Genomic DNA, 27,800 nt, shown 5'->3' with positions numbered 1-27,800 from the left:
AGTAGACTCAAAATAGCCCTTGAAAATTCCTTCAATTACATATGCATCATTCTGTATATACTACCCTGCAGGTGATATTATTGGTTCCTTTAACTCTCCGTTACTCGTTATTTTTCAGCGGCATTTAATTTTGATGCATTCACTCTCAATCTCTTTCACAAGCATAGACACCAGTTATCTCCCGCCCTCCCGCCCGGCCTCCTGAAGATGCATCTTCACTCATTCGTCAGTGTCAGGGACATCCTGGAAACCATTCGAATGCTCTCCCCAGGTCTTTGCCGCAGTGGTCCAGAGCACACATTCACTGACTGGGGGCTGGCAGGCACCAGGCTGCTTCCGTCGTTACTGTGTCCTCTCTCTCTCCCTTCCCGCCACCCTCCCTCACCTCAGGAACAGAGCTTAATTCCCTTAAGTGAAATTATGATACAACGCCACGCTATTCTTTTTAATTCGAAGGGAGAGGCAACAAGGGAAGCCTTCAGAGGACATAGTTAATAAAGCTTTTCTACTTGACCTTTGAAGCGAAGTGCTACTCTACAAGGAAAGACTGAAGCTAGAGGGAGGCAAGCTCCTGGAAAAGGGTGTAAAGGACAGGATCTTTAGAAGGTCAGCCTTGACAGAGAAAGAACACACATCCCCTGAGATCAGGAGAAAGGACACCAATGACAGGTGAAAATGGAAATACGCAGGTCAAATGAGAGCTTTCGGGCTGCTGGCCTGGAAGTTCTCCCTTCAGCAGGAGGCCAACTGACCTACCACGAAGTGTGAGGAGATGCCTGGGGGGAGGATTCATTCGAGAAGCAGAGAACAGGCACCAGGGGAAACGGGGAGGAGAATCAACCCAGAAAGTGTCCCAAGTTCCCTGAGTGGCCAGTACTCCAGGGGCAGCTCAACAAGGTTTAACTTTACCTTTCACGTTTGCTTAAAAAATTTATCTTTGAAAAAAACAAAATAACTTCTAAAACAAACCGGTGATATTATTCAAGGGCAAAGAGCTATATTTTTCCAAACCCAAACTTACTGAATTATGCTGCCTCAAATATTCTGCAGCATTTTCTTCTGCATTACCACCAATTTCGCCAATCAATATGATGCCTTCTGTGGCTGGATCATTCAGAAAGATTTCAAGGCAGTCAGTAAAATCTGTTCCATTGAAAGGATCACCTCCAATGCCTGGGAAAGTCAAAGAATATTACCAGCTGAAAATTGGATGAATCATATAATTTAGGTCAGCAAATGCTGTTTTACCTGATTTCTTATTTTGCCTACCCCCTTCTTACCAATATTTCTAAATGTGTCATCACTCTTGCATTTAACATTTAAAAATCACAAAATGCTACATTTATTTCTGCTTATAATATCACATGAATGCTAAACGGCGGTGGGTTCCTGTTAGTCACAAAAACAGCCCTCTTTTTAACTCCTTATCAAGACTCGTCCCTCCCACAAAATTATTTCTAGATAGTTCTTTAAAAATGAGCATTCTATACAGTTTCCCTAATTAGGAGAACTTTACTTCTGAAAACACATTAGCTTTTTCAGGGATATGAATTACTGTTTTCTACGTTATAACTTTTAACTTTGCTGACTTCTGGTGAGTAGTTCATTATCAGTACCTTGTATATAACAGACAATAAATTCTGAAATTAAAAATTATCTGGATTAGCTAATCTGGGTGTGTGTCTGTCTGTGTGTGTCTGCGTGTTAACATTACCTTCACTGTGGTAGTTCGTTGTGATTTGTTATTTTCACATGAACCGCAAACCTTATTACCATATTGGAGACTTAATACCACATTGGAAATAAATATTGCACATTTGTATTTCTTCTACAGTAAAAAAAAAAAATGAACATTTTAAGAAAATGTGTATTTGTGAGAATATCTTCTCTGATTAAACATTTAACCAATTTCTTTGCACAAAGTAACTATTTGATGAGGGACATTGCAGAGGAACCACTTGCAAGTTAAGACGCAAGTCCCAGTGAGGGGAGGGGGGGTGTCTTGACCCCTCTAACCTCTGACCCAGAGTGGGAGATGACAGAGACCACACACAGGGGCTCCACTATAAGCACATGGCTTTTTAGCACAAGTACTTGGATAGGACTCAAGGCAATGTTCCCTACAGACTGGCTGACACTTTAAAATTTTTAAGTTATAAAAATGTACTTTATAATAAATAAATAAGCAGGACTGGCTTCCTACTCTTCAACACACCACTCAAGAATGAAACTGAGGAAGAGAAGCGGCATCCACTGAGTGCCAGCCACGTGTCACGTACTGTGCCTTCGCACACGTCGGGCCCGCCATTTCCTAATCCCTCCAAACTCTCTGTGACATGGCAATTATTACTCTTCGTTTACAAATTAAAAACAGAGGCTACAGAAGACAGAATTGCCAACTCTATTTCAAAATCTTTTCTTATTTTCCATCACGCTAAGTTATCTTGTGTCATAGATTGTGCTTCTGCACATAGAAAAGCTCAATTGATGTTTAATAGTGATTTTACGAATTTGAGTCTTAATAAAAATACTACAGGGTTATATTTTATAATTTTTTATCATAAAATGCTGCCTTTGAAAAGCCTCTAAAAGATAGTCTAAAAGTTTGAAGGAATATTTATAAAATGAGAAATTTGCCTGGCTTTTGGCAACAAATACCAAGATTATTTCACAATGTAAAATCTTTTTTATATTTGTAAGTGGGAGGCAGTATGATGTGGCAAAGAGAGAGGTTCCAGGGAGCTCAACCCTCCTCCACCAATAACGCTACCACAGGACTACGTGCCAGCTCAGCGGTGCCTCAGAGGGTTGCCTTAAGAGTGAGATAATGATTGGCAAAGAATTCAGTAACTGTGAAGCACTGAGTGACAGCTGGTAATGATAACAAAATGCTAATTACAGTAATGAAAGTCCTATTTTGAAGGACCATTTCTTCCCAGAAAGCTAAGTAACAGCTGTTTTCAAGGCCTAAGGCTCTCCAGGAGACACACGTCCCAGGATGTTTGTTCTGAAACTCGGAAGTCAAATCCCAGACCATGAATCTTGAAAATATAACAGTCAGCTTCACGCATAAGCAAATTAAACTCAAGATCACAACATCTTTTTAATAAAATGGCATCAAAATCTCTCACAAATAATCAAATCAATAATTATCATTATACTTATTCAGTGAAGATACTGAGTTTAGCAAAAAATCCCTCACCAATGCACAAAGACTGCCCCAATCCAACTTGTGTTGTTTGGTGAACCGCTTCATAAGTCAGGGTGCCAGATCTGGACACGATACCTTAAAGAAAGAGAATTCAATAATATTAGATTGTGTTCATACGACTATCATACAGTAAAATAAATTACAAACACAGGTATATATAAAACCCATTTCACAATTTGTCATCCAAATAAACGATAATGTCAGGTCATGAAATAAGAAGAAAAGGCCTAAATTATAGCAGGGAGGTTTTAAAAGTTAGATAGAGAAGAAAGTGTGTTATTAGTTAGGGTTGTTTTATGACCATAAAAGCAGTTAAGAGAGACCTAAAGTCTTCCACGTAAAACGACTGCAGACATGCAGTAAAATGGAACAATAAATCTATAAAAAGGTCTGTAAAGAAAAAAAAGAAGGCATAAGTTTCAAGTATTAATCTTTGGCTAATAACCCTGACTTAGGAAAATAAATTCATAGTTAGGCTGGCTGTCTCCTGACCACACAGATTCCTCAAGACAGAGTCCTGTTCTCCTACGCTGGTTCGGTAAGAGACGGCCAGTGCTGTTGGAGATCCTGCAGTGACTGTCTTTCTTGCTGGACTGGAACCTCCAGGGGGTCAGTAAACAAGACTGTTTTCCCCGCACCTGCGTTCCCAGTGTCAAGCACAGTTCAGGCGCAGAAGGAGCTCAGTAAATACGTACCAAGTGGGTCAACACTGAACGTCAGTGGAGAACCACCACCCTCTGAAACAAAATCTAATTCCAAGAGTTTTAAGACCATTCGCTAACTGGATCCTATTCCACGACAAATGACAACCACTAACACCAACCCCCGTCTGTCTCATCCGTCACTTTTTCCCTATTCTTAGAGCTTTCTTTCTATCTACATCCTCTCTCCTTAACACAGTCCCTCCCTCCTCTGTGGGACCTTTCATAACTGAGAAGGTTAGGTAGGTCATGCCTATGTACATATGCATTTGGTGCATTTAGCTTTTAAATAAAGTACAATCAGTAACTTAATTGTATATCTTTGTGTGAATTACCTAGTCTCCTTTCCACTCCTGATTCTTATGAATAGAATTATGATTGATTAATTGATTCTTATGATAGAATTATGTTCTTGTTCAGGCAACACCCTAGATTACTGGGCAGCTGTTTTATTTATTCTAGTCTTTTAATGGATCACTATAATGGTGAATAGTAGCACTAGGATTTTGTCATTTTGTCATTCTTTTAAGGGGCTTTCATCTCATTATACAAATGATATATAATTTATATAAATGCAAACTGCATACATTTAAGGTAATGAAAGCAATGTTTTTAGGGTAAATTACTCCTGCCATCCTTAAAGTATATATAGTAAAAGAGACTATCACTTAAAAATATCTATCATAAGGATACTTCTGCTTCCAAAAAGCAGAGGTATTTTCCTGTATTCTTCCTGCTAAGTACAAGTAAAAACCCTGGACATCATATATAAAACAAATATAAGAAATCTCTGAAAGATGGAGAGAAGGCAGAGTCACTAGGGACCTCGAGACTCAAGCAGTGACACAATGGTGAACAAACCACAAAGAGGATAAATCCAAAGAAATTCCCACCAAAACTCCTAATAAATAAACTTCAGAAAACCAAAGACAAAAAAAAAAAGTCTTGAAAGCAGCAAGAGAAAAATAACACCTTACCAAAACAGGAAAAACAACTCAAATGACGTCAGCTTTCTCACTGGAACCCATGGAAGCAAGCAGTGGAACAACATTTTTTAAGTGCTAAAAGAACTGTCAACCCTAAATCCTATACCCAGTGAAATTATCCTTTAGGGATGAAGGGGAAATAAAGACATTCTCAGATGAGGGAAAAGTAAATAATCTGTCACCAACTGTTCCATCATAAAAGAATGGCTAATGGAAGTTCTCTAAAAAGAAGGGAAATGATACCAAGAAGGAAGAACACAGCAATAAGCAAAACATGGATAGATAAAAAGACTTTCTCTTGAGTGTCCTAAAAGGAAGAAATAAAACTGTCCCTATTTGTAGATAACATGATTGTCTACAAAGAAAATGCTAAGGAATCTACCAAGAAAACCCATTAGATTACAGCAACATTGCAAGATACAAGATAAACAAAAATCAATTGTATTTCTATACATTAGCCATGAGCACATGGACACCAAAATTAAAATACAATAAAATTTACAATTGCTTTCTTTAGGTGTAAATCTAACAAAACATATACAGGACTTATATGCTAAAAACTACAAAATGCTTGTGAAAGAAATCAAAGACAATCTAAATAAATGAAAATATACTGCGTTCATAGATTGGAATAGTCAACATGTCTATTCACCCCAGATTGACATAGAGATTTAACACAATTCCCATCAAAATCCCAGCAAGAGTTTCTGTAGATAGAGACAAGATCATCTTAAAAATTATATGAAGTAAAGGAACTAGAAGAACTAAAATAATTTAAAAAAGAATAAAGTGCAAGGAAGCGATCGACCTAAAATTTCAAGACTTATCACTTAGCTATAGTATCAAGATTGTGTGGTACTGGTGAAACCCAGAAACAGACCAACACAAATATGCCAACTGTTTTTCTGACAAAAATGCAAAAGCAACTCAATGGAAGAAAGATGATCTTTTCAATAAATGGTGCTGAAGCAACTGAACACAAGTAGATGAAAAAGAACTTTGATCTACGTCTCACACCTAGAAAAATTAACTGAAATTGGATCATGGGATTTAAATGTAAAACTACAAAACTTTCAGGAAAAAGAAAGGTATTTAAGGCTAGGCAAAGACTTACTGGTCCAAAGCATACTTCACAGGAGAAAAAAATTAGTAAGTTAGACTTCATCAAAATGAAAAACTCTTGCTCTCTGAAAGATCCTGTTAAGAGCGTGAAAACACAAGCTACAGAGTGGGAGAAAATATTTGTAAGCCACATATCCAACAAAGTACTAGTATCTAGAATATATAAAGAACTCTCAAAACTCAACAGTAAAAAAGCAAACAACCCAATTAGACCATGGGCAAAAAAACATGAAGAAACACTTCACTGAAGAAGATATACAGATGACGGACAAGCACCTGAAAAGACGTTCAATATCATTAGCCATTAGGGGAATGTAAATTAAAACTATTACAATGAGATATCACTGTACACTTATCAGAATGGCTAACATAAAAAATTGTGACACTACAAATGCTGGCAAGGATGCAGAAAAACTGGATCACACATACATTGGTGATGGAAATGTAAAATGGATAACAATTTGGCAATTTCTTAAAAAACATGCAACTATCATCCAACCTAGCAACTGCCCTCCTGGGCATTCATCCCAAAGAAATGAAGACTTGGGTTATATAAAAACGAGTACACAAATGTTTATAGCAGCCTTACTTGTAACAGCCCCAAACTGGAAACAATCCCAATATCTTTCAGCAGATGAATCGTTAAACACACTATGGCACATTTGTACCCTGGAATACTACTCAGTAATAAAAAGGAATGAACTACTGACACAACAATCTGGTGAATCTCCAGAGAATTGTACCGAGTGTAAACAGCCAATCCCAAAAGGCTACATACCACATGATACTATTTATATAGCATTCCTGAAATTTAAAAATTTTAGAAATGGAGGATTATTAGTTTCCAAGGATTAAGAAGGGAGTGAGAGTAGGAGGGAAGTGGGTATAGCTATAAAAGGGCAAGATGAGGGATCCCTGTAGTGACGGAAAAATTCTTTATGTCTGTATCAATATCAATATACTAGATGTGACATTGCATTATAGTTTTGCAAGATGTTACCATGGGGGGACACTGGATAAAGGATACACAGAAATCTGTCTGTATTATTTCTTACAATTACATGTGAATTTACAATTATCTGAATATAAAAAGTTTAATTAAAATAAAATTTTTAAAAAGGATATAGAAGTCAAGTATGTAACGTGGTTGAGAGTAAAAAAAAGTCTAACATAAGTGAAAAAAATATTGTATAGTTAAATATCAATTTGGAATCCAATCTCTTTCTTCAATAACATTCAATTAGCTGTTATACAGTTTCATTAGCTATCATTAACACAAACTAGAAAGCCACTATACTATTGTACTGCTATCATATTACATTATGTCCCATTCAGAAATACCCAAGGGACTGAAAAATCCTTCCTTTCCCTAAACTCTCAGCTTAAGGACTGGAAGTCAATGAGGCTTCTGAGAACATTAGTACTAGTATCAAAATAGGAATAGTTAGTACAAAAAATCATCTTTTCTCCTTCACCTCCTTGAAAATCTTGTAGTGTCATATATTTTCTTTTAGGTGAATTTTTTTCTAAATCGTCTGAATTAAAGGCAGTCTCCCAGAGGACTTCCTCATCAATGTGCTATGGCCATCTGGAGAACCAAGGTCTAAAGGACTTCCCTGAACTTTTCTTACTTGTTTTTGAGGTTTACAGGCACCTTAGAAAGCAGGGTAGTGATCAGAAAGGCAACGCAGTACAGGGCACACCTTATTCCATGCTCACCTAATTCTACAGTAGTAGCCATTCAAAGCAGACCGAAGAGTGTAGAGTATTCAAATATGTGCAAAAGCATCAGTGACTACGTGGATCAGGCCCCGACTAGAAATCAGGTGGCCTATGGAACTCCCTGTATCCTCCCTCATAAGAGAACTTGGTAAGTTCTCTACTGGCAGCAGGGCTGACAGCTCTAAGAGTCACTAGTAATAAAGAAAAATCATGACCTTTAACCCAGTCCTGTAAACTACACAACTGACATTTACTGACTATGTTTAACTATTCTTACTTAGTATTTACAGTCACGGTTTATAGATAAAGTACTGTAAACTCTATTATGGTGGAGAAACAGTATAGCTTAGTGAGAGTTAGGTGTGAAGAGTCTAAAAACAGCCATAATGGGCTAACTCTGAAACGTTAATTTGGTTATTTCCTTGAGGAACTAAACAAGTAGCAGTACAATTTTCCCAAAACATTTTGAGGAAGCCTATAATACCCACTGAGGCAAAGTAATTCTGACAGGACACAGAAAGACTAACAATAAAAATATTCACAGCACGTATATCTGACAAAGAACTTATAGCCAGTATATTTACAGAACCCCCTATAATCAACAATTATATAAAAATTATATAAAAAAGACTACCCAATAAAAAATAATGTGTAAAAAACCTGAACAGATAATTCACAACAAAAGATTTATGGCCAATAAGGACATGACATCATTAGTCATGGGGGAAACTCAAAACCATAATGAGACATCATTTTACTCCCAGTAGAATGGCTAAAATTACAGACCAACAATACTAAATGTCTGTGAAGATGTGGAATGACTGGAACATTCATACATCAAGGGTGGGAGTGAAGAACGCACAGTCACTTTACAGAACTATTTGGCAACTTCTTAAAAAGTTGAACATACTTTGACTCTATGACTTAGAAATTCCATTCTCAGGCATTTAACCCAAGAGAAATACCCACAAAAAGACCTGTACACAAAAGTTCACCTTAACCTTATTCATAATGAATCAAACCTGAAAACAATAGAAACGTCTGTCAATGGGAGAATGGACAAATTGTGGTATTCAATAAAATATTACTTAGCGATAAAATAAAATTAACTATTGATACATGCAAACTATGGAAGAATCCATAGTGTGCTGAGCAGGAAAAGAATCTTTAAAAAAAAACCCAAAACATCTTCACTGATTCTAGAGAATTAGTGTTTCTCAAACATCAATTCAGGACATAGAATCAATTCACTATAAAACTTCCCTGGTAAATTCTCTTAAAGTTGAATTAATTAAAATTAATTTGATTTGCAGAGTCAAATTCTCTTCGTGAGTTTTGAGCTTAGGGCAAGGAATTTTGTTTTTAATCTGTAAGAAATACATACTCACCAATTCTTCCTTTCTTGTGAATATGGCCAGGCATGATGCCAATTTTGCATTCTCCAGGCTGAAGGAAAGTAATTCATAGTTTCAGGAAAGTGAAAAAAAAATTGTAACTCCTAGGTCATACACACAAATATACTTGGACTGATTCAAAGCTAGTTAGCCTTCAGAGGGCTTATTTTTGTTTTGTACACTCACATTGATGACTCCAGGGCAGTTTGGCCCAATCAGCCTGGTCTTTTCCTGGCGCAGCAGTTTGTGCTTGACCCGCACCATGTCCTGCTGTGGGATACCTTCAGTGATGCACACGACCAAGGACACTTCCGCCTCGATAGCTTCATTAATGGCAGCAGCAGCAAAAGGAGGAGGGACATAAATGACAGACGCTGTTGCTCCGGTCTGTTCTTTGGCCTGAAACATTAACCACAAGGCACTTTATTACTGGTTAAGTCAGAAACATTGTAAAAGATATTCAATACCATGATTTTAATGATGTTTTGGGGTCAGGAAAGAACATCACCAGGAGACATCAGATGTCTTCATTCTTCCCATTAACAAGTTCACTTTGCTGTCAGAAAAGAGCAGAATAAGCACGGCCTCCTTTCTGCCCCCTTGGGACACCCTTCTGAATTGAAAGCTTCTGTGACCTCCCATTCCCTCAGGTGACAGCATGTCAGTACACCTGCAAGCACTGCCTGATTTGCGTCTGTGTCCCCTCATTCCTGGGCCATGTTTATTTCTGTTGTTCTGCAAGACACTTACCACCTATTCAGTACCAAAGACCCTGCACCTCCCCAGGAGAAAAGGACTAGTGAGCCCCAAGCTCCAGAACCCAGGTCTCAACCATCTGTTTAAAAATACATCAAACTTAATAAACAATATCAAGAGGCAGCAAAATGAAGTGGTTTTTTTCCTAGCTGTCAATTTTTATTCTAAATGCATGCTGATTAGAAATAAACTAAAATACACATGCATAGATGGCCACGGAATAAGAATGGGTCAAATAAGGTTAGTCTACTCTACATCACCCCTCACAATGCAAAGCACTGAAAGACCATCAATTTGACCACGGTTCTCTCAGTGGTCTTTACATACTCTCTACATGTATCAATACAGATGTAGCCTTCTACCCACCTCCACGTGTGGCCATGTCTCTTCTCCTGAAAGCAAGCTCCTTGAAGACAGAGACTGTCAGTGATCTCTGGCTCTCCAAGAGTGGCAGCATCTATTCTGTGAGAGGCCCTGAGAGAGACTCTATACAGGCCTCGGATAAGGCTTCACCACAACCCTGCATGCTTAGCATCCCCAGCTACAAATCAAGATGCTGAGGCCAAGAAATACTAAATAACTTGCACAAGGTCACATAGCTAGGAAGTGGCACAGGCAAGATTCAACAATAAGTATATCTGATTCCAAAGCGTCAGTTCTTTTCAGCTACAGCAGGCTGCCTCCCTATAAATGTTAAAATGTAACTTAACAAAGATGTAAATCAAAACTTTTTAGAAGGCTGTGCCAGGGGATTCATAATGGATACAAAAACCAAGTCACGGAACATACAGGTACAACTAGAAGGGACAGAAGTAAAAGGCAGTGTCTTTGAGAATCATCCCCAAATGATTCCCCACGTTCCCAGCAACTTAGGGGCTTTCTCTACGGCACCCCTAATAAAAAGAGGTTATCTTGACAGTGACAGAAGAACAAGTCAAAGGATGCTGACTTGCCAGGGGTTAAAAATAATTCAAAACAATGTTTTTAAAAACTATGTTCAAGATGATAACAGAGAAGTGGGGACCAAAGGAAAAAAGCTAGGTTGGAACCAAGTGTAGGTATTTTATGGAAAATATCAATACATCCCATGGGTTCGTACCCCGTAAGGCTACAAATCCTTTCAGCAGCTGGACTGTGACAACAGGGTCAGTGCTGGCAAATAATGCTGCGTGAAAGGTGTCCCTCCTGCTCACTCAGAAAGCTCTGTGTAAGCGCAGAACGGGTGAGAAACAGTATCTGTCAAAGAACTTACATTACATTCCAAATGTCATATCTATTTGTATCAAAAGGAATAATAAATGAATTGCTTAGCCATGAAAACTGTTTTTAAAAGAAAGCAAAAATCGGCTCATGACAAAAGAAATCTGCCTAGAGAGATTTTTTTCTAAAAATGCAAATCAAAAAAAAAAAAAAAAAACTAAATGATTATTCTACAGAATATATGATTTTTTTTTACTCTTTAAAATACAATACACTCAAAACACACATACACGTATACAGTACACCCTATTTCCAAGTTTAAAGTAAAGTGAAAATTCCAAATTTGAATATTTGGTTTTTTCTACATTTTAGGATTAAGAATACAAATTATCGTCAATTAGAAGTTAGTATTCCAAAAAGAGAGTACATCTATAAATGTGTACTGTAAAAAGTGCAGTTCTTTAAAACATGCCTTAGAAGTATGTTTATAAAGAGGAGGAGGGGTACACTTTTTAACATCAATACATCAATCCCAAGTACTAAGTTTATTTCCTTGATTTTTTAAATTAAACAGCCAAGAATTTGTACTATGGTTTCTTTTATACTACTACTAGTTTTGTATATATTCATGTAAGTATAGAGAGCGAATGAAAGAATACACACTGAGCTTAAATTAGCTCTCTATAAAAGCAAAATCTGAGAAGTGGAAAACACTATATAAAACTTAACTTTACATACTTTTATATCATCTGAATTTTTACAATAAGGAACTAGCTTTGTAGCGAAGGATTAAAGTTTAGTTTAAAATCATTTTAAAAGTATTAAGAAATCAGCAAATTGGGGAAGAGACTAGAACTCTGTGATTTGTCCATCAGACTCCACAGCTAGGTTTCTCCACACAGGAACACCACACACTACTTACTTACTCTGAGCCAGGCTAAGTCTGCCACTTACCAGCCATGAGACTATGTGCAGGACCCTCAACCTCGCTGCTCCTGTCAGAAGCTGAACTGTGACAACAGGGCCTGTGCTGGCAAATAATGTTGCGTGAAAGGTGTCCCTCCTGCTCACTCAGAAAGCTCTGTGTAAGCGCAGCCTCGTCTTTAAGATGGGGATGATAACAGCACCTCCCTCGGGCTTGTGGTTCGGCCTGAATGAGGCCATGAATGCGAAGCACCTGGTACAGTGCCTGGCAAAGCACCCACCTGAAGCGAGTATTAGGGTAGGGGGTGGATGCTGACATGTGCACTTCTAACACCCCAGAAGAGGAAACGGTAAGGAAAGGAAAATAAGCCAAACAGAAGCCAAGCCACAGCACTTCTTCCCTAAAGGGCTGATGTATACCTACAGACAAAGATGACCCGGGCTGCGGAGAAAACATCCTGAGCCTACCTGACTAAAGTGAACACACTGGTTTTTACCGCAATTCAAATTTCTCTAGGTTACTGGAATTTTAAAAAGCAACGGACTCTCCCAAAAGGGGGACAATTAAGATCTTGAACCAAGGTGTGCTAGCTCTTCCCCTGCTTTTCTTTTCTTGCCAAACTCAGGTCCCATTAGTTACCTCCTTCACAGTACTGAAGACCGGTAAGCCCAGATGCGTCTTGCCTCCTTTCCCTGGAGTGGTTCCTCCAACTAATTTGGTGCCATATTCCAATGCCTGCTGGCTATGAAAGGTGCCCTGAGGGGAAAAAGCAAAAGACTAATGAGAAAAGGCAGGCTGGGGAGCCTAAAGGCAATCTTCAGCAACTTGGAAAAGAAAAACAAATAGGTTATGTATTTCCCAGCAGACAGCCGTAACACATATCCAAGCGTTCTCATCACCTTATTGAACACAGCTTTCACCCTTGAAGCTAAGCGGGCCTCTGCGCGGCCAAAATAACTGTTTTTTTTAAGGGGGGGTCTCTTTTCACTCTGTTTTCAAATTTGGTTGATGATCAGAAACCCCCTGGTGTTTACCTGAGAAGAACACCTGTTCCTCGACTCCTGATGTCCTCACATCCATCTTCTACTCAGTTTAAAATTCACAGCCAATCACTATCATCACAAAACCACCTTGGCTCTCTCTCACTTCAACTTACACATCTGGCAAAATCACAATCTTGGTTAAGTCCAACTCTCCACCTACTCTAAGACTGCACATGCGCCACTGAACAGTAGCTGGAGGAAAAATAAAATAAAACCATGCTAACTGGTCTCACTTTAAATTAATGATCCCAAACCTTAAGGGAGCCTTTAACGCTGCCCAGCCAGCATCCTGGATGTCCCTATCCATTTGCTCTCCCACCTCAACCTCGGCACTACTGACATTCTGGACACACTGATGCGCTGTTATGACAGGCTGTCCTGTGATTTGTACAATGTTTACCTCTACTCAGCAGATGCCAGCACAATGCCCTCCTCCCTACCCCAATCAGCTATGATGACCAAAAACACCTCCAGGGATTGAAAGATTCTTTTTCACTAAGCTTCTGGGGCTCCTCCTCCCTGTTTTTCCTCTTCTCTTTCTTTCTCCTCCTAGACTTCTCTTTTTCATTTAAATGTGTGCCCTTGGTGAGTTCACCCCTCACCATGGCAATAAATATCATCCATATGGTGACCTCTCCCAAACACACACACACACCTCCCACATACCTAGCTGAGACCTTTGCCTTGAACTCCATGCTCACACTGCCAACTGCCTACCTGACATCTCCACTTGCAGAACCAGGAGGCATCCCAAACTTAATGGGCCCAAAGCCGAGCTCCTGATCACTCCCCTCCATGGTTCACCCCATCTCAATTAATGAGAACTCCACTCCTAACAGATGTTCAGACCAAAACTACTCAAGTCATTCTTGATCTCTCTCCTTCTCTTATATCGCAAATCAGGGTACATTAGTCAATCTTATTGCCCTGCCTTCAGAACGTAACTGACAACATCTCACCCCTTCTACTGCTACCGTCTTGGTCTAAGTCACCATCAACTCTTGACAGAGTACTGCCCTTGCTCCCTTTCAACCTATTCTCAACACGGCAGCCAGACTGATCCTGTTACATGTCACTTCTCTGATCAAACTCTGCCAATAGTTTTCCATCTCATTCACAGCAAAAGCCAAACTCCTCACACTGGCCACCAAGTCAGTATTCAAGCTGCCTCCTCACATCAGAACCCCTCAACGGCCCGAGCTCGCTTCACCCACTGTTCTCCCATCGCTCATTCTACTCCAGTCATGCCGGCCTTGGGGCTGCCACACACAGCAGGCACGTTCCCACCTCCTGGCCTCACTGTCCCCTCTGGCTGGAACACGCTTCCCCTAGACATCCACTTGACTCACCCCACAGCTCCTTTAGAACTTGACTCAGAGGTCAGGCTTCCCCTGAACATCCACCGTAACTGCCACCACAACCCCACACACATACAGACACCTCCCTTCTCTGGTTTAGTTTTTCCACAGCACTTATACTTTCTAACGTACCACATAATTTACTCATTGATTTTGTTTCTCTCCCCCGCCACTCCATGAAGGCAATGATTTCTATCTACTTTGTTCACTGAGAGATGGCACCTAAAGCAACACATTACATACAGTAGGCACTCAATAAGTAGTTGTTGAAAACTGAGTGGATCTATGCGGTCATTCTACAGGGACCAGAAAATGCTGACTCAACTACTCAAGTTCTATTTCTTAATTCAACGTCTTCATTTTTCAAAACAGGAAACTTAGTCCCAAGCATGTTAACTGACTTATCTTAAGTCAGTGATGGAGTTTTGGAAAGGACCTCAGATCAGTGCTCTCTCTTTAGAGAAGTGCCATTCAAAGTGTCATCTGTAGATGCTAACGGGTCTGCAGTGAGATAAACGCAAAACGAAAAAAGAATGACCAAAAAAAAAAAGAAAAATCTAATAAAGAAAACAAAAATAAGTGAGAATGTTTGCAGACTTTTATAGCAATATGATATTGCTATGACTTTTACAGTATTTTGTAAAAAGTATTCATTTGCATTAGATTGGTGATAAAACAAAGACACACCCAAACTGGTCTTTCATTCCAGATAGTTAGAGAAGCACTACCCTAGACTACCACACTGTTACATAAATTCCAATGGACAAATTTTTAGTCCTAATGTAGTGCTTAAACAGGGATAACATTTCCCGTTAATAAGCTTCTTTCCCGTAATTTTCCCATTATCACCATCCAGTGCACAGTTAAGAATAGTGATAGTTTTTAGCAGCTCATAACAGCCAGTTCAAGAAATACCACCCACTGGAAATCTGCATTTTTGGGATTTGCTCTGAAATACAAATATTCCTCACTCATATGTGGAACAATGTGTACACTGAAAAAAAAAGAACTAATGAGACAAAATGCAGATTCTCTACAGAGATAAACTCTAAATTTCAGACCTCATCGTTACGTCTATAAACAGAAACTTAAAACCAACAAATCTGAGACAATTAAGGCTCCCAATTACTCTAAAAACAAGTGAATGAGAAATAGTGTACTTGCCAGTAACTCAGAGACACTGAAACCAACCTTGGATTTCAATATTTAGGCAAATCATCATCTAATTTATGAAGCAGAGACAGTTCCAAATAGTGCTTATAGCATGGACAATGGTTCTTAAAAAAAAGGTCAGAGGTTAAAATGTTGTAGGATTGTATAAAGCTTAGTAAACAGAAAAACAAAATCATACATAATAAACTTAGGTGGAGAATTTGGGTTAATCAAACATTTGATTATATGCTAATAAAATTAACATCTATCCAAAAAGGGACTAAATATGATTTTAATTGGCAGAGGAATGATAAAATGTACTTCATATCTTAGATGACCATCAACTTTCTTTAGAAGGTATACATGTGGAAATGATATTCATAAAACATACGGCTATCAGAATAAGTAAACCAATTTTACCTATGAACAAAATTTCAAAGTTTGGGGTGTTTCTGTTTTCGTTGACAGTGGATTTTTTTTTTAAGACAGTAGAGGAATGGGAGAAAAAGAAGAAAGGTCCACTGCAATTCACATTTTTGTGCCCAGTTATTTCAAAAAAAATTCAGGAAGCAAAAGGACATTTCACATGAACAACCTTCTAATCAAATTCATTTTTAAAAAAAGAACTACAAAATTTTAAAGCAATTCCTAAGTACTTTAAAAACAAAAGTTATAGAATTCTGGATATTTAGGTATCATCCTCTAGATCAGGGGTTAGTAAAGTATGGCCTGAAGGACTTGACTTGCCATTGGTTTTGTGAATTAAGTTTTACTGGCATACCCATTCACTGACATATTACCTATGGCTGCTTTTGCTGTTCCAATACTACCAAGTAGCTGTAACAGAGACTGCATGGCCTTTTAAGCCTAAAATGCTTACAATCTTGTCTTTACAGAATACACTTGCCAACTCTTGCTCTAGATCACCAAAACACTGCAGAATGGACGTGATAATTCTTTTAATCATAGAAAAACCATTAACTTTTAAATTACACAAAAATCATTAATCGCTTTTATTTTGCCATATCTCCTTTAATAATGAAGGAAGGGATACTTTGGGTTAAGGCTGATGGCTATCTTCTAATTGATTTGGTAGTATTCCCTCATTTAAAAAAAAAAATCTGTGCATCTACTATGGTGAAACCATAAATGTGTACAAATGTTTTAAAGGGCAACTTAGCAATAGCTGTTAAAATTTTAAATACACAGAAACTTTGACACCCATTTTTACTTTTAGGAATCAATTTAACAGACATATATGTATGATATATATTATATACTGTATAATTCGTTTATATATATATGTGTGTGTGTGTGTATATATATACACACACACACACACATAGAGAGAGAGAGAGAGAGAGGGAGAGAGAGAGTGTTCTGTAAAACAAACTCTGTAGAATGCCCATTATATAAGTGTACATATGTTTGTATGAGCAAGAAAAATATCTGGAAGGATACATGTCAACTTGTTATCAGAAGGAATTCCAGAGCAGTAGAATGGTAGGAAGGAAGGACAGGAGATTCTTGTTGCATTTTTTTGTGGAATCACATCACAGTTATATTTAAACTTACGTATATTCTATGATGTAGGCAGAGGATAGGAAGAGAGAATGAATATAAATGAAATACTTCAGGCTATTTTGCCTGCTATTCCCCTGAAGACCATTTGCCCAGAGAGTACAAGATGGGAAAAATCAATGTACTACTTCCTCTGCCCATCACAGTTCCCATGAGCCTCTCTGGGTTTGAGCATTTCCCCACACTGATCTGTGCTTAGCTGCGAATTTTTTTTGTACAAGGCCTAAACACAAGCCATCGGCCTTACCTAGTGCTTAATTAAAGAAACAGTGATCTGTTCCAATGTTGGAGAAAAACCAGTTGTGTTTTACTTGCTGAAAGAAAATATGTGGGTTTCCAACATAATACTGTACTCCTAGGGAGGGATTTTCAAGGTAACATTAAATACAATTTTCATCTTAGAGGCTGACTATAGCACCTAACCCCCTCCTGAGGTATAACTCCATTGCTGTACTGTATACTCTTCTGCTACAAACTGTATTATAACTTTTGTGACTTCAAAACAATAGAAAATAATTCAATGTTTTTGTATCTCTAATATACATCTTTTAAAAAGTCTTGATACACATACCTGTTTACCAGTGAAACCCTGGCAAATAACCTTCGTATCTTTATCAACATAGAGATGCTTCCTGGAAGCTGTATAGGAGCAATGCCGAATTCCATTCTGTTGCACTGAAAAGTAAAGAAAATATGACACATTACAATTTTTCCAAACTTTTGGACTATGAATTTAACCTGGTGACAAAAAAAAAAATATCCTCTAATTCAGGAGCTATCTTGTGATAATGGCAACTTTAAATGTCACTTTTTAAATAAGATGTATTAAATACAAAAACTGATTAAAGAAACAAACAAAAAAAGATACTGTTCTAGTCTCCAGAATCCCCTCTTTACTGAGAACCACAATTTTGTAGCTTTTTCTGAACTGAGAAAGAAAAGGTTAAGTTTATAATTTTTCTTCCTCAGAAAGAAACCAGGGGCTCACATAAACAGCTCAAATTAAATCCAGGAACTAAAAACTAGGTATCACTCTTACTAATAATGTTTACTAAACAGCCACATGCTTTCCCCATTTGACCCAATATTTTTAAGCCCAACATCTATACGCAAAAGATGAGCTAAGAGGCAAACTTTGTCAGAATTACTAAGAACTACTTTGCAACTCATTCCCCAGTAATAATATTAACATTAAATGTTAAGTCATAGAATAAAACTTGTCTAAAATATAATCCAAAATTACTTAATTTGGTCTCTTCTGATTAAGTCTCAAGACCTCACATATAAAGGAAATAGGGAAAATAAAATAAATAGGAAAAGTAGATGAGGGAGAAACATGTAAAAAATATCTAAGTTATTGTCAGCAAACTATTACCTCAGTGAAAACTGAGAAATCTTAAGTAGCTCCTAAAGCCAGCTCCCCATATTTCAAATATCAGCAGAAAGTAGAGCACAGATGATTTATGTGGGCTACCTTCTAAACCCCCATTAGAATCCCAACCTGCTGTCTCTGTGGTCCATTCCTGGCCCTTTCAAAGTGCCAGCACCTACCACTAAGGTAGCCCATGAAAGCTAGGCCCAGAAAAGAATACCTCATCATAAATTTGTCCAGGGTCCACTCAATGCTTTTTGTCCTGAATCACTGCTCATACCCTCCTAAATCCTCAGATCTCAGATTCCGTAACTGATCTGCTTCTGGCCCTTTGAACACCCCTTGATTCATCTTCAACTCACGTACTGACCTCAGCTTCCAACAACTTTGAATTTTGTAGTCCCCTGTACCTCTAAGGAAGAGACAGGCCCGGAATCTGCCCTGACCAACCAGGAGAGAAGTATTCTATGTGCACACAGATCAGCTGCAATCTTGGCCTAGACTCTGCTGAACAAGGGACCCTGAGGGAGCACTGAGGGTCAAGTCCTGGCCCAGTGAGCGCAGCTAAGCACCTTAACCTGGGCCAGTGAACACTACGACAGGAACTGTGGCCTGAGAGCCCACCCTAGCCAGTGCTTGCCCTTGGCTCCCAGTTCTCCCAGCTGGAGACACAGAACCACAATACCTGTGGAAGAGCTTTACTCCCCTCTGCTATTCTTGTCAGGACTTGCCCAACAGTCCCTCCCACTCCTGGAATATTCAATAAATAGTCCATCTATTAGGAGTTTCCAGACAGGAAAGGTACAAGATTTGATTACAAGAGCAAATAAGATCAGGACATCTGGAGCCCATACTTGATAAAAGGAAATACTTGCTTTTTGAAGGTAAAGTTTAGTCCTCCACAAGTACTCTTACACTCTACCTTAACAAAGGAGACATCAGACAGTTCAATTCTTCTTCCATGGGGCAGAAGTGGCCCTGTCGCCCTGAGAAAGCACAGGTCTGTCTACATTCATAAAGCATGGCCTCAATACCAGAACAACTCCTATCACTACCTTCTCCTATTCCTTCTCCTACTCCAGACCTCCTGGATCAACTCTATGGAGCTCAAGACTTCACAGCACCAGAACTCTGGTGCTCATACAAACTACATCCGCCAAGTATGACGAATAGCAGCTCACCTACCAGACAGCCTTGTGGCCCTCTGGTATTGCTCAACTTGTACAATGACCCTGACGTTCTACAGCAGCTAGTGAAATGGATCTTGGGAGATTTATCATGCATATGTGTGTGCATGTGCTCTTCCCATCTACTGTATGAGCCCATACCTAGGCTTCAGGTAAGCTAGAACTAATAGATTATCATCACCTTTGAGCCAACCCCAAAATACATGTTCAAAGATAAGGAAATGAAATTCCTGACCACATTCTGCCCCAACGAGAAAGCTGTACAATGCCAGACAAGGTGTCACTGGTACTGAAATGAGAGGATGCTAGAATCAAGCACTTACGAAACCCAGAGGAAAACCTGAGGCACCCAGCAAGCCATGGTGCTCCATAATCACCATAAATGCCTTTTTAATTCCAGACACTGGAAGACGAATCTGCCCGATCTCCGGCCCTTTACACCATGCACTCTCTCCCAGTTGCCAGGGCTGTGAGGAGGACCCCAGACACGTGCCACTCCATGCCACCGTGACACAGGTAACAACTGGTGGCCCTATTTAGGGTAATACTGTTATCAAATCAATTGTAAGTCTTACCACTGGTGACATCAGAGAATCAAGGAAATTCTTTCTCTTTTGCCATTTGTTTCCACTCAGACAGAAATAATGCAAAATATGTTTCTACTCCAAGTGAAACTCACCAAATTTTAAGTCACTTATGTCATTTTCCTTATTCTTCCCCACCACAGATAATCCAAGCCCAGAATCACAGGTTGGAGGCTCCCCAGCGAAAGCAGCCTCTCCTCATCCCCACCTCTGCACCGCTTCACCTTCCCTCCCACAATCCCACCACTCTCTAATCCAGCAAACTACCAGCTGCTGTAAATATTAAATCCGTCAGACTGGTCATTTTCTTTCCCTGTTTGATTTCTTCTCCATCCAAATTAGCAATCAAATGCCTGAATTTAAAAAAAAAAAAAAGCCTATTCTACCTCTGCTGAGAATGTAAAGTGGTTTAAGTACTAATCTTCAATTGTCTGTCCACTGCTTAAAGAAGCCCAATCACATTTTGGTTTTAAACACAAACCTGATCTCTATGACAAAACCACCAAATAACTACAGTAAGCTATTTCCTAAAAAAAAAAAAAAACCTTGAACACAGGACATACGTTAGTGGCCAAACCATCTTACAAATATTTCTCACCTTTCAATCAGAGTCAATGTACTCAACCTCCTGAGAATTTCTCTTGCATTAATTCATATGAGTTCACATTTAAATAAAACATTGTACAGTGAGGAATCTTTAAATCTTCACATCACATTCATGACTTGTGAATATAATGGGGGGTTTGTAGGGGATCTGAGATTAAGAAGAATGGAAAATGTGAACACTTTCATGTGGTATCTAATCATAAGCACCACACCTGCACACTGAAGAGTGCACACATTCTGTTCCTTTCTTTACTGCATTATTGCTAAGTAAAATTATTTCAGGCTAAGTTTTCTTTCAAGATTATTCTAAGTCTCATCTAAATACTTTCAGAACTTCTAACTATAAATTCCATGAGTGTAACGACCATGTCTTGTACACCTTGGTGTCTCCCATGGCATACGGTACAGCACCTTACGGAGTAGGTGCGCAGGAAATGTTTGACTGAATTTCAGGACAAGAGAGAGGATCTATGAGAAGAAACACATATAAATATCAGAAGTTCCATCTCTTTTTGTGTGAAGTGGAAAAATGTCTATCTTGAACTTCCATTATCAGGAAAGAGGGGAACAAAATCTACATCTATTTTTGTACATGCAAAGATTATTGGTTTCCCAAAAATTCATACAAAGAGTCCAGCCCTAAATGCTACTAGCAATTGTCAAAGCTGTATCAATGTAGTACAAATTCCATGCTTTTTTTCTTTTTTTTTAACAAATGAAATCCAGGAAGCAGTAATGTAATACAAATGGACTATTTCACTACAGAAGAAAAGAACCTAAAGCAAAACACAGCAGTCAGAGGTAAAGGCAGTGACAGACCAGGACAGTGTGTTCATAACACTTAACAGGCAAGGAGGACAACCTTAGCAACCTGAGCAACACCAGGGGCCAACAGGACGGAGGGGACCAAAGCCGAACAGAAAAATGGACAAGGGCCATAAACAAGAAACACAACTGGTGATGGATAAATGGTAAATCGACATATGACGTGATATCTGACTTCACTAATATTAAGAAAATGAGTATTTTTAATTAAATATTAGGGCAGCAGGAAGGCCCGAAGTCGGCCACCAGGCAGAATTTCCCAGTGGTGAAGGCTTTGGGTCATCTCCAGAGAATGTGGGTGGAGTCACCTTCTCTTCAGGTTCTTCTAAATAGGCTAGCCTAACCTTGGGACTGCATCTCAAGCAGCTGAAAGCATAGCCCAGGAACCAGACAGGCCTGGGCTTGAGTTTAGGGGGCAGGTCTTTTGATCTCCCTTGACCTTGGTCTTCCCTTCTGTAAGTGGAATCACAGCTGCTCACGAGGAGGCTGTGATGTTGATATGAGATGACGCCTGTAACCTGGGTAGCAAAGTGCCGGCTACACTCCCTAAACCAGGTTCACATCCTATCTAAGCACAAAAGTCAATCATTTCCTAAAAAGAGAGAACATACAATTCATATTTTAAAATCAAATAAGTCCAATCAGAAGTGTTTTATGTCTCATGCATATCCTATACATGTTTATGTATAAATATACCAATCCATGTCTACATATAACATATAGTAGGTACACATACACTAGTAAATTTTTACCATCTAAAACATTTTTAAAGGTGCATCCACACTGTAAAAATGGGGATAATAATATTATGTACCTCACAGGCCATATGAGAATTAGATGAGTTAATAATATATAGAGCATGCAGAATAGTACTTAGCTATTTCACTATTAGCTATTTATTACTGACATAGAATGAAAAGACCAAACTGCTTTGAGATGTTCACTGTGCCAGGATGTCTGCCAGACACAAGGGGTTCAGGGGTAAACAAGATGGACTGAGGCCCACGTGAAGCTTCCTGCCCAGTAAGACAGCTAAACATTAAACAAAGAAACGCAAAACCACAGAAGTGCCAACTGTAATAAAGGCTGTGAAGTAAAGGGACTGAGTAATCTGAGAGAGAAACTTGTATCGGTCAGCCACATGCAGAGTCCTCTCCCCTGCAGAGAGCAACCACACCATTTGCAAGATGGCTGCAGGGTGGATGCAAGCTGTGGCCAAAAAGCACCTGCCCGGATGGGACTCAAACCACAGATGGCATTGTGTGGCCAGTACCGTGCTCTTAACCAGTAACCTGAGACTGTTCATGAAAATACTCCTCCAACTCCCCTCTCAAACTATGTCCTTGTTACTCACTTATTCCTGCATGTATTCCTGATTTTAACAAATGTATACTTATTCATCATATGTATTATGCATATATAATCTGCAGGTTATTGGGGTCCTTACCTACAGGACCTTAAAGTATAGCAGAGTAGCTCAGCAGCCACTTACTTCCAAACCCCAAACAATCCACCATTCAGATGCGAAATTATATATTCATTCAGTATTTACTTACAAATGAAGTGTAATTGGCTCTAAGTATCATATTTCATCAAATCTAAAACACCACTGATTTTAAGAAGCACTATTAAGCACTAGTATGAAAAAAATGCTGCCAATTTACTGTAAGATACCATCAATTATAAGATACATCCCAATTTCAGAAATGTTATAATGTACAAAAATGTAGGTCTATGGCAACAAAATGCCTGTCCTTTGGTGAAATGAAATTCTTCCCCTATACTTAGAGAAATTATTTTTAACATCCCCAATTAAGTTTTTATGGAAAAACAAGTTTGAGGTCAGAAAATCTAGTCACTTTCTCATGGCTACATTGATATATTTAGATCGAGGCCATTTTGTATTTCTGGAATAAAGATTTGGTTCTTGGATGCAATGACAAGAGATACCAGGTATCAGAAACATCACTATTGAGGGTCCCCGTTTCCATGCTACACTTCTAAATGTCTTCCGGATTCCAAAAACAGTCTTACACAACTTGGCAAACACATGGAAAAGTCAGGTGACACCTTTGAGCTGAGTAGTAACCTTCTCAACAAACCAATGAGGATGCCAAAGAAAAACAAAAATCAGAGCTTCAAAAAAAGAAGGCTCAGAGTATCACCCAGCATGTATTTAGTAGAAAGGACACTGCAGAGTCAGAAGACCTGAGCTCTAGTACCCATTCTGATATTGGCTAGGAAACTTTTGGGGCTAATTTCCCCTTCTGACAAACAAAGGCATGGGACCAACTGGCATGTAAGGTTCACTTTTTGGCATCAAAACACCGTAATTCTGAAGTTCAAAAATACTGGCTCTTGAATAGACGTTTTTCCAAAGAATACATACAGATGGCCAGGTACATGAAGAAGTGCTCAACATCACTAATCATCAGGGAAACACAAATCAAAACCACACTGAGATTTCACTTCACACCTGTTAGAATGGCTATTATCAAAAAGACAAGAAATAATAAGTGTTGGTGAGGATATGGAGAAAGGAAACCCCTGTGTGCCTTTAGTAGGAATGTTATTGGTGCAGTCACTATGGAAAACAGTACTGAGGTTCCTCAAGGTATTAAAAATAGAACTGTCATATGATCCAGCAATTCCACTTCCAAGTATTTATCTGAAGGAAATGAAAACCCTCTTGAAAAGAAGTCCCACGTTCACTGCAGCACTATTTACAATAGCCAAGATATGGAAACAACCTAAGTGTCCATCGATAGAAGAATGGATAAAGAAAACGTGGTATATTTATTAATATGCACACACAGACACACAATATGGAATATTATTCAGCCATAAAAAGAGAAAATCTTGCCATTTGTGACAACACACATGGACCTTGGGGGCATTACCCAAAGTAAAATAAGTCAGGCAGAGAAAGACAAATACTGTATGATCTCACTTATATGTGGAATCTAAAAAAAAAAAGAAAGAAAAACACAAAACCTGAGCTCACATGTAAAGAAAACAGATTGGTGGCTGCCAGAGTTGAGGGAGGGGGGCAAGTGGCTAAAGAGGGTCGAATGGTACAAACTTCCACTTATAAAATAAGTCATGAGGATGTAATGTACAGCATGGTGACTATAGTTAATAATACTATATTGCACATTTGAAAGTAGCTAAAAGAGAGCAGATCTTAAAAGTTCTCATCACAAGAAATAAAAATGTGTAATTATGTATGGTGATAGATATCACAATAGACAGATAGATATTACGATACATACAAATATCAAAATATTAGGTTGTACACCTAAAACTAATATAATGTTTTACGTCAATTATACCTCAATAAAAATAAAAAATACTAGCTCTTGTTCCCTATTTATTCTCAAAGATCCAACTTACAGGAACTACTGGCTTATGTTTAAAGCAACCTTGCACTACCTCATACTTCTTGAAAAGTTTCACTATTTCAGTTTCAAAGGTGCTTATAAAATCCTTAAGCTTTCTCATGGAAGAAATCTTTCTCATTTTTCATTTTATTTTCTCTCCCCACTTCAACTGGGTTCTTTCTCTTTTTTCCTAAGAACTGGTTTTTTTGGTTCAGTAATTTCTATTGATAAATATTCTAAGCTGCCCCCAACAGGTCTCCGGAAGGCATCTACAAGTGTTTGGGGTTTTTTCCTAACTCAAATCAACATTGCAACACTTAAGACCTTCAGCACAAAATGTACTAACAATTAAAACTTAAGAGAATAAAGGGGACAAAACTCCCTAGCAACTCTAGTTCTATTACTAACCTCAGAGACTAAATAATTTGTGACTGCCTTTAAAAGAAGTTTGCAAGGTGATACTGTTGTGGCTGCGGTTTTTCTACTGCGAGTGGAAATGGGCTTAGAAATGTGGCATGGGAAAAAGATTTGGGAGATTTAGAGGTTTTTGAACATTAACCCTAGAGTTTGTAACCTCTCTAATATAAGAGATACCTTGGTTTAGATCTCAGACCTCTCAAACCATTAGTGACAGGGTAATCACGTGACTAGGATAATTCAAGGCCACTCCCGCAACAGAAGCTAAACTAGATGACCTCTTAAGGCCTCAGGATCCTGAGAGTCTAGGAATAAAGAAGTTCCAGTTATGTGAGAACAGGATTGTTAAGTATTGCTAAGGGTGGATTCAAGATCCTGATCTTTTAGACACTCTTTCTTTCTTCTCTAGACTCTGCTCCTAAGACAGCAAAGGATTTTTCAGAAATTCAGACAAGCAAGACCCCAGAAGAAAAAGACATCGGTATAACTAATCCCTTTTCTCCTTCTGCCTACAACATACTAAATTATCCTTTAAATTATATAATAAAAATCTCCAGAAAACTTTCCCAAATAAACCCACCTTCTTCCTACTTGCTAAGGTTTGTCCTCAAGTGATCTGGTAACTAAGTGTAGCTACAGAGTGTACAGTCATCGTTGTACACTTTTAAAATGTAATCTTCTCAAGAAATAAACTATGTCTCATCCAATATTCAGTAGCAGCAGTAGAATTAGAAGCAAAGCAGAAGAAAGGGAGGGAGAAGAAAACTAACTTCGGTTGACTGTCTATTACATTCCAGGTGCTTTATATAAATTGTTTCACTTATTCTGCATGGTGAACCCAGATCATCCTCTACTTCATCATTTCTAGGATGCACATTTGTTTCATTTTTTTAAACATTTCTTAAATCTGGATGCAACTGATAACCAATGGTGTGTCACAATTTTAATTAGCAATCATTTCCCACTTTTAGTGGTAGACCCAACAGCAGTGCATCTTACAAGTGATGGTGTCTCAGATTCATTAAAATATGGTAATGTTTTCATGGTACGTGACACAGAAATTGAAAAATAGATTTAGAAACATCCCCCAGAGTTATTACATAGACTGTACAGGACTAGCCAGACTTCAAACCCTGATGTGGCCGGTTCCAAAGTCTTTTCCTACACAACCTACCTAACAAACACAGAGACTTTGAACACAGCAAGAATTTTCAGCAGTCAGCGTTACTAGCAAGCTTGGGTGTTAAGTTTTCAGGAACTGAAGAATTCACACCGCCTGATGGAGACATTACAAATAAGTTGGTTAAGGTCCCAGCCAACCCTAAGCTTCTAGGAGTTTTCTGGGCTGTGCACCCTTCCGGAGATTCACCCTACAGTCTACGGAAAGGACAATTAAAAGTGTACAACCGTCCTGTACAAGGCTCAGCCTCATCCTCCAATTTCCTACTGATATCCTCCCCCTACCTCTCAACCCACTCACCCTCCCAGCTGAGTTCATCCTGGACCACCTCACGTCTCACGCCCCAAAAGAACCTGTCTAGATGCCGCCCCCATCCCGCCGCCACTCATCACCGTGGGATCAAGGGTGTGCCCCCGGATCTGCAGGGCTCCCAGATCCGAATCCTGGCTCAGCCACTCAACGTCCCTGCCCGCCAGCTGCATAAGCCAGGCCCCCGCCCCACATATCCAGCAAAGCTCCCTCCATCCCAGAGGGTCCCCGACTTGGGACCCCCGCCGAGGTCCGGCCCCAGAGGGCCCAGCCGCGTCCTAGATTAGGACGCCGGGCCCGGGGGGCCGGGAACTCGCGGAGGCTTGGAGGACAGAGCCCCGGCCGGACTCACGGAGGAAAGCGCGGGACAGGAGGCGGGCGGCGGCGAGGCCGCCGCTGCCAGAAGTCATGGTCGCAGCAGCAGGGGCAGCGGCGAGGGCTGCGGTCATCCGCCAATGACACTCCCAGGCCCCCGGGAAACCCGGCCGGGGCCGAGGCGAGAGGAGGAAGTGGGTGGCCAGAGCGTTCGCCGGAATGAATGTCCCTCCGCAGAGATGTCTTCACCCAACGCTGGGTCTCGCAGGTGGAGGAGAAAAAGGACATCTTAACGAAGAAGTAGACAATAGCTCGTCTCTTCCCCGGAAACGTGGTTTTGATTCAACATTACTAACAACGGCAGCTCAAGGGAAACCCCACTGTGGCCGGCCGGCGCGGGGTATTGTGGGAAATGTAGTTCGATGGCCTCAACTTGTTAGTAGTTTAAACGGGGGCCTCCGGGAAGGGACTAGA

At 39.4% G+C, this 27,800-nt stretch overlaps 1 protein-coding gene across 1 annotated transcript in view; it reads right to left on the bottom strand.

Annotated features, from left to right (window-relative positions):
- Nucleotides 1–27,511, bottom strand: part of SUCLG1 (succinate-CoA ligase GDP/ADP-forming subunit alpha) — a 33,693-nt gene extending 6,182 nt beyond the window's left edge. Inside the window, exons 1-7 of the mRNA XM_082425933.1 lie at nucleotides 27,364–27,511; nucleotides 17,723–17,826; nucleotides 12,657–12,773; nucleotides 9,323–9,535; nucleotides 9,131–9,188; nucleotides 3,203–3,286; nucleotides 1,022–1,173 (exon numbers count right to left, since the gene is read on the bottom strand). Coding sequence (XP_082282059.1) covers nucleotides 1,022–1,173; nucleotides 3,203–3,286; nucleotides 9,131–9,188; nucleotides 9,323–9,535; nucleotides 12,657–12,773; nucleotides 17,723–17,826; nucleotides 27,364–27,460 — 825 coding nt within the window. The 5' untranslated portion in view covers nucleotides 27,461–27,511. The remainder of the gene's footprint in view (nucleotides 1–1,021; nucleotides 1,174–3,202; nucleotides 3,287–9,130; nucleotides 9,189–9,322; nucleotides 9,536–12,656; nucleotides 12,774–17,722; nucleotides 17,827–27,363) is intronic.
- Nucleotides 27,512–27,800: the final 289 nt, after the last annotated feature.

The sequence above is a fragment of the Balaenoptera physalus genome, assembly GCF_965194825.1.
Source record: "Balaenoptera physalus genome assembly, chromosome: 15".
Classification (NCBI taxonomy): Eukaryota; Metazoa; Chordata; class Mammalia; order Artiodactyla; family Balaenopteridae; genus Balaenoptera; species Balaenoptera physalus.
The sequence above is the reverse complement of the archived record's forward strand: the minus strand, read 5'-3'. Positions and strand labels throughout refer to the sequence as shown.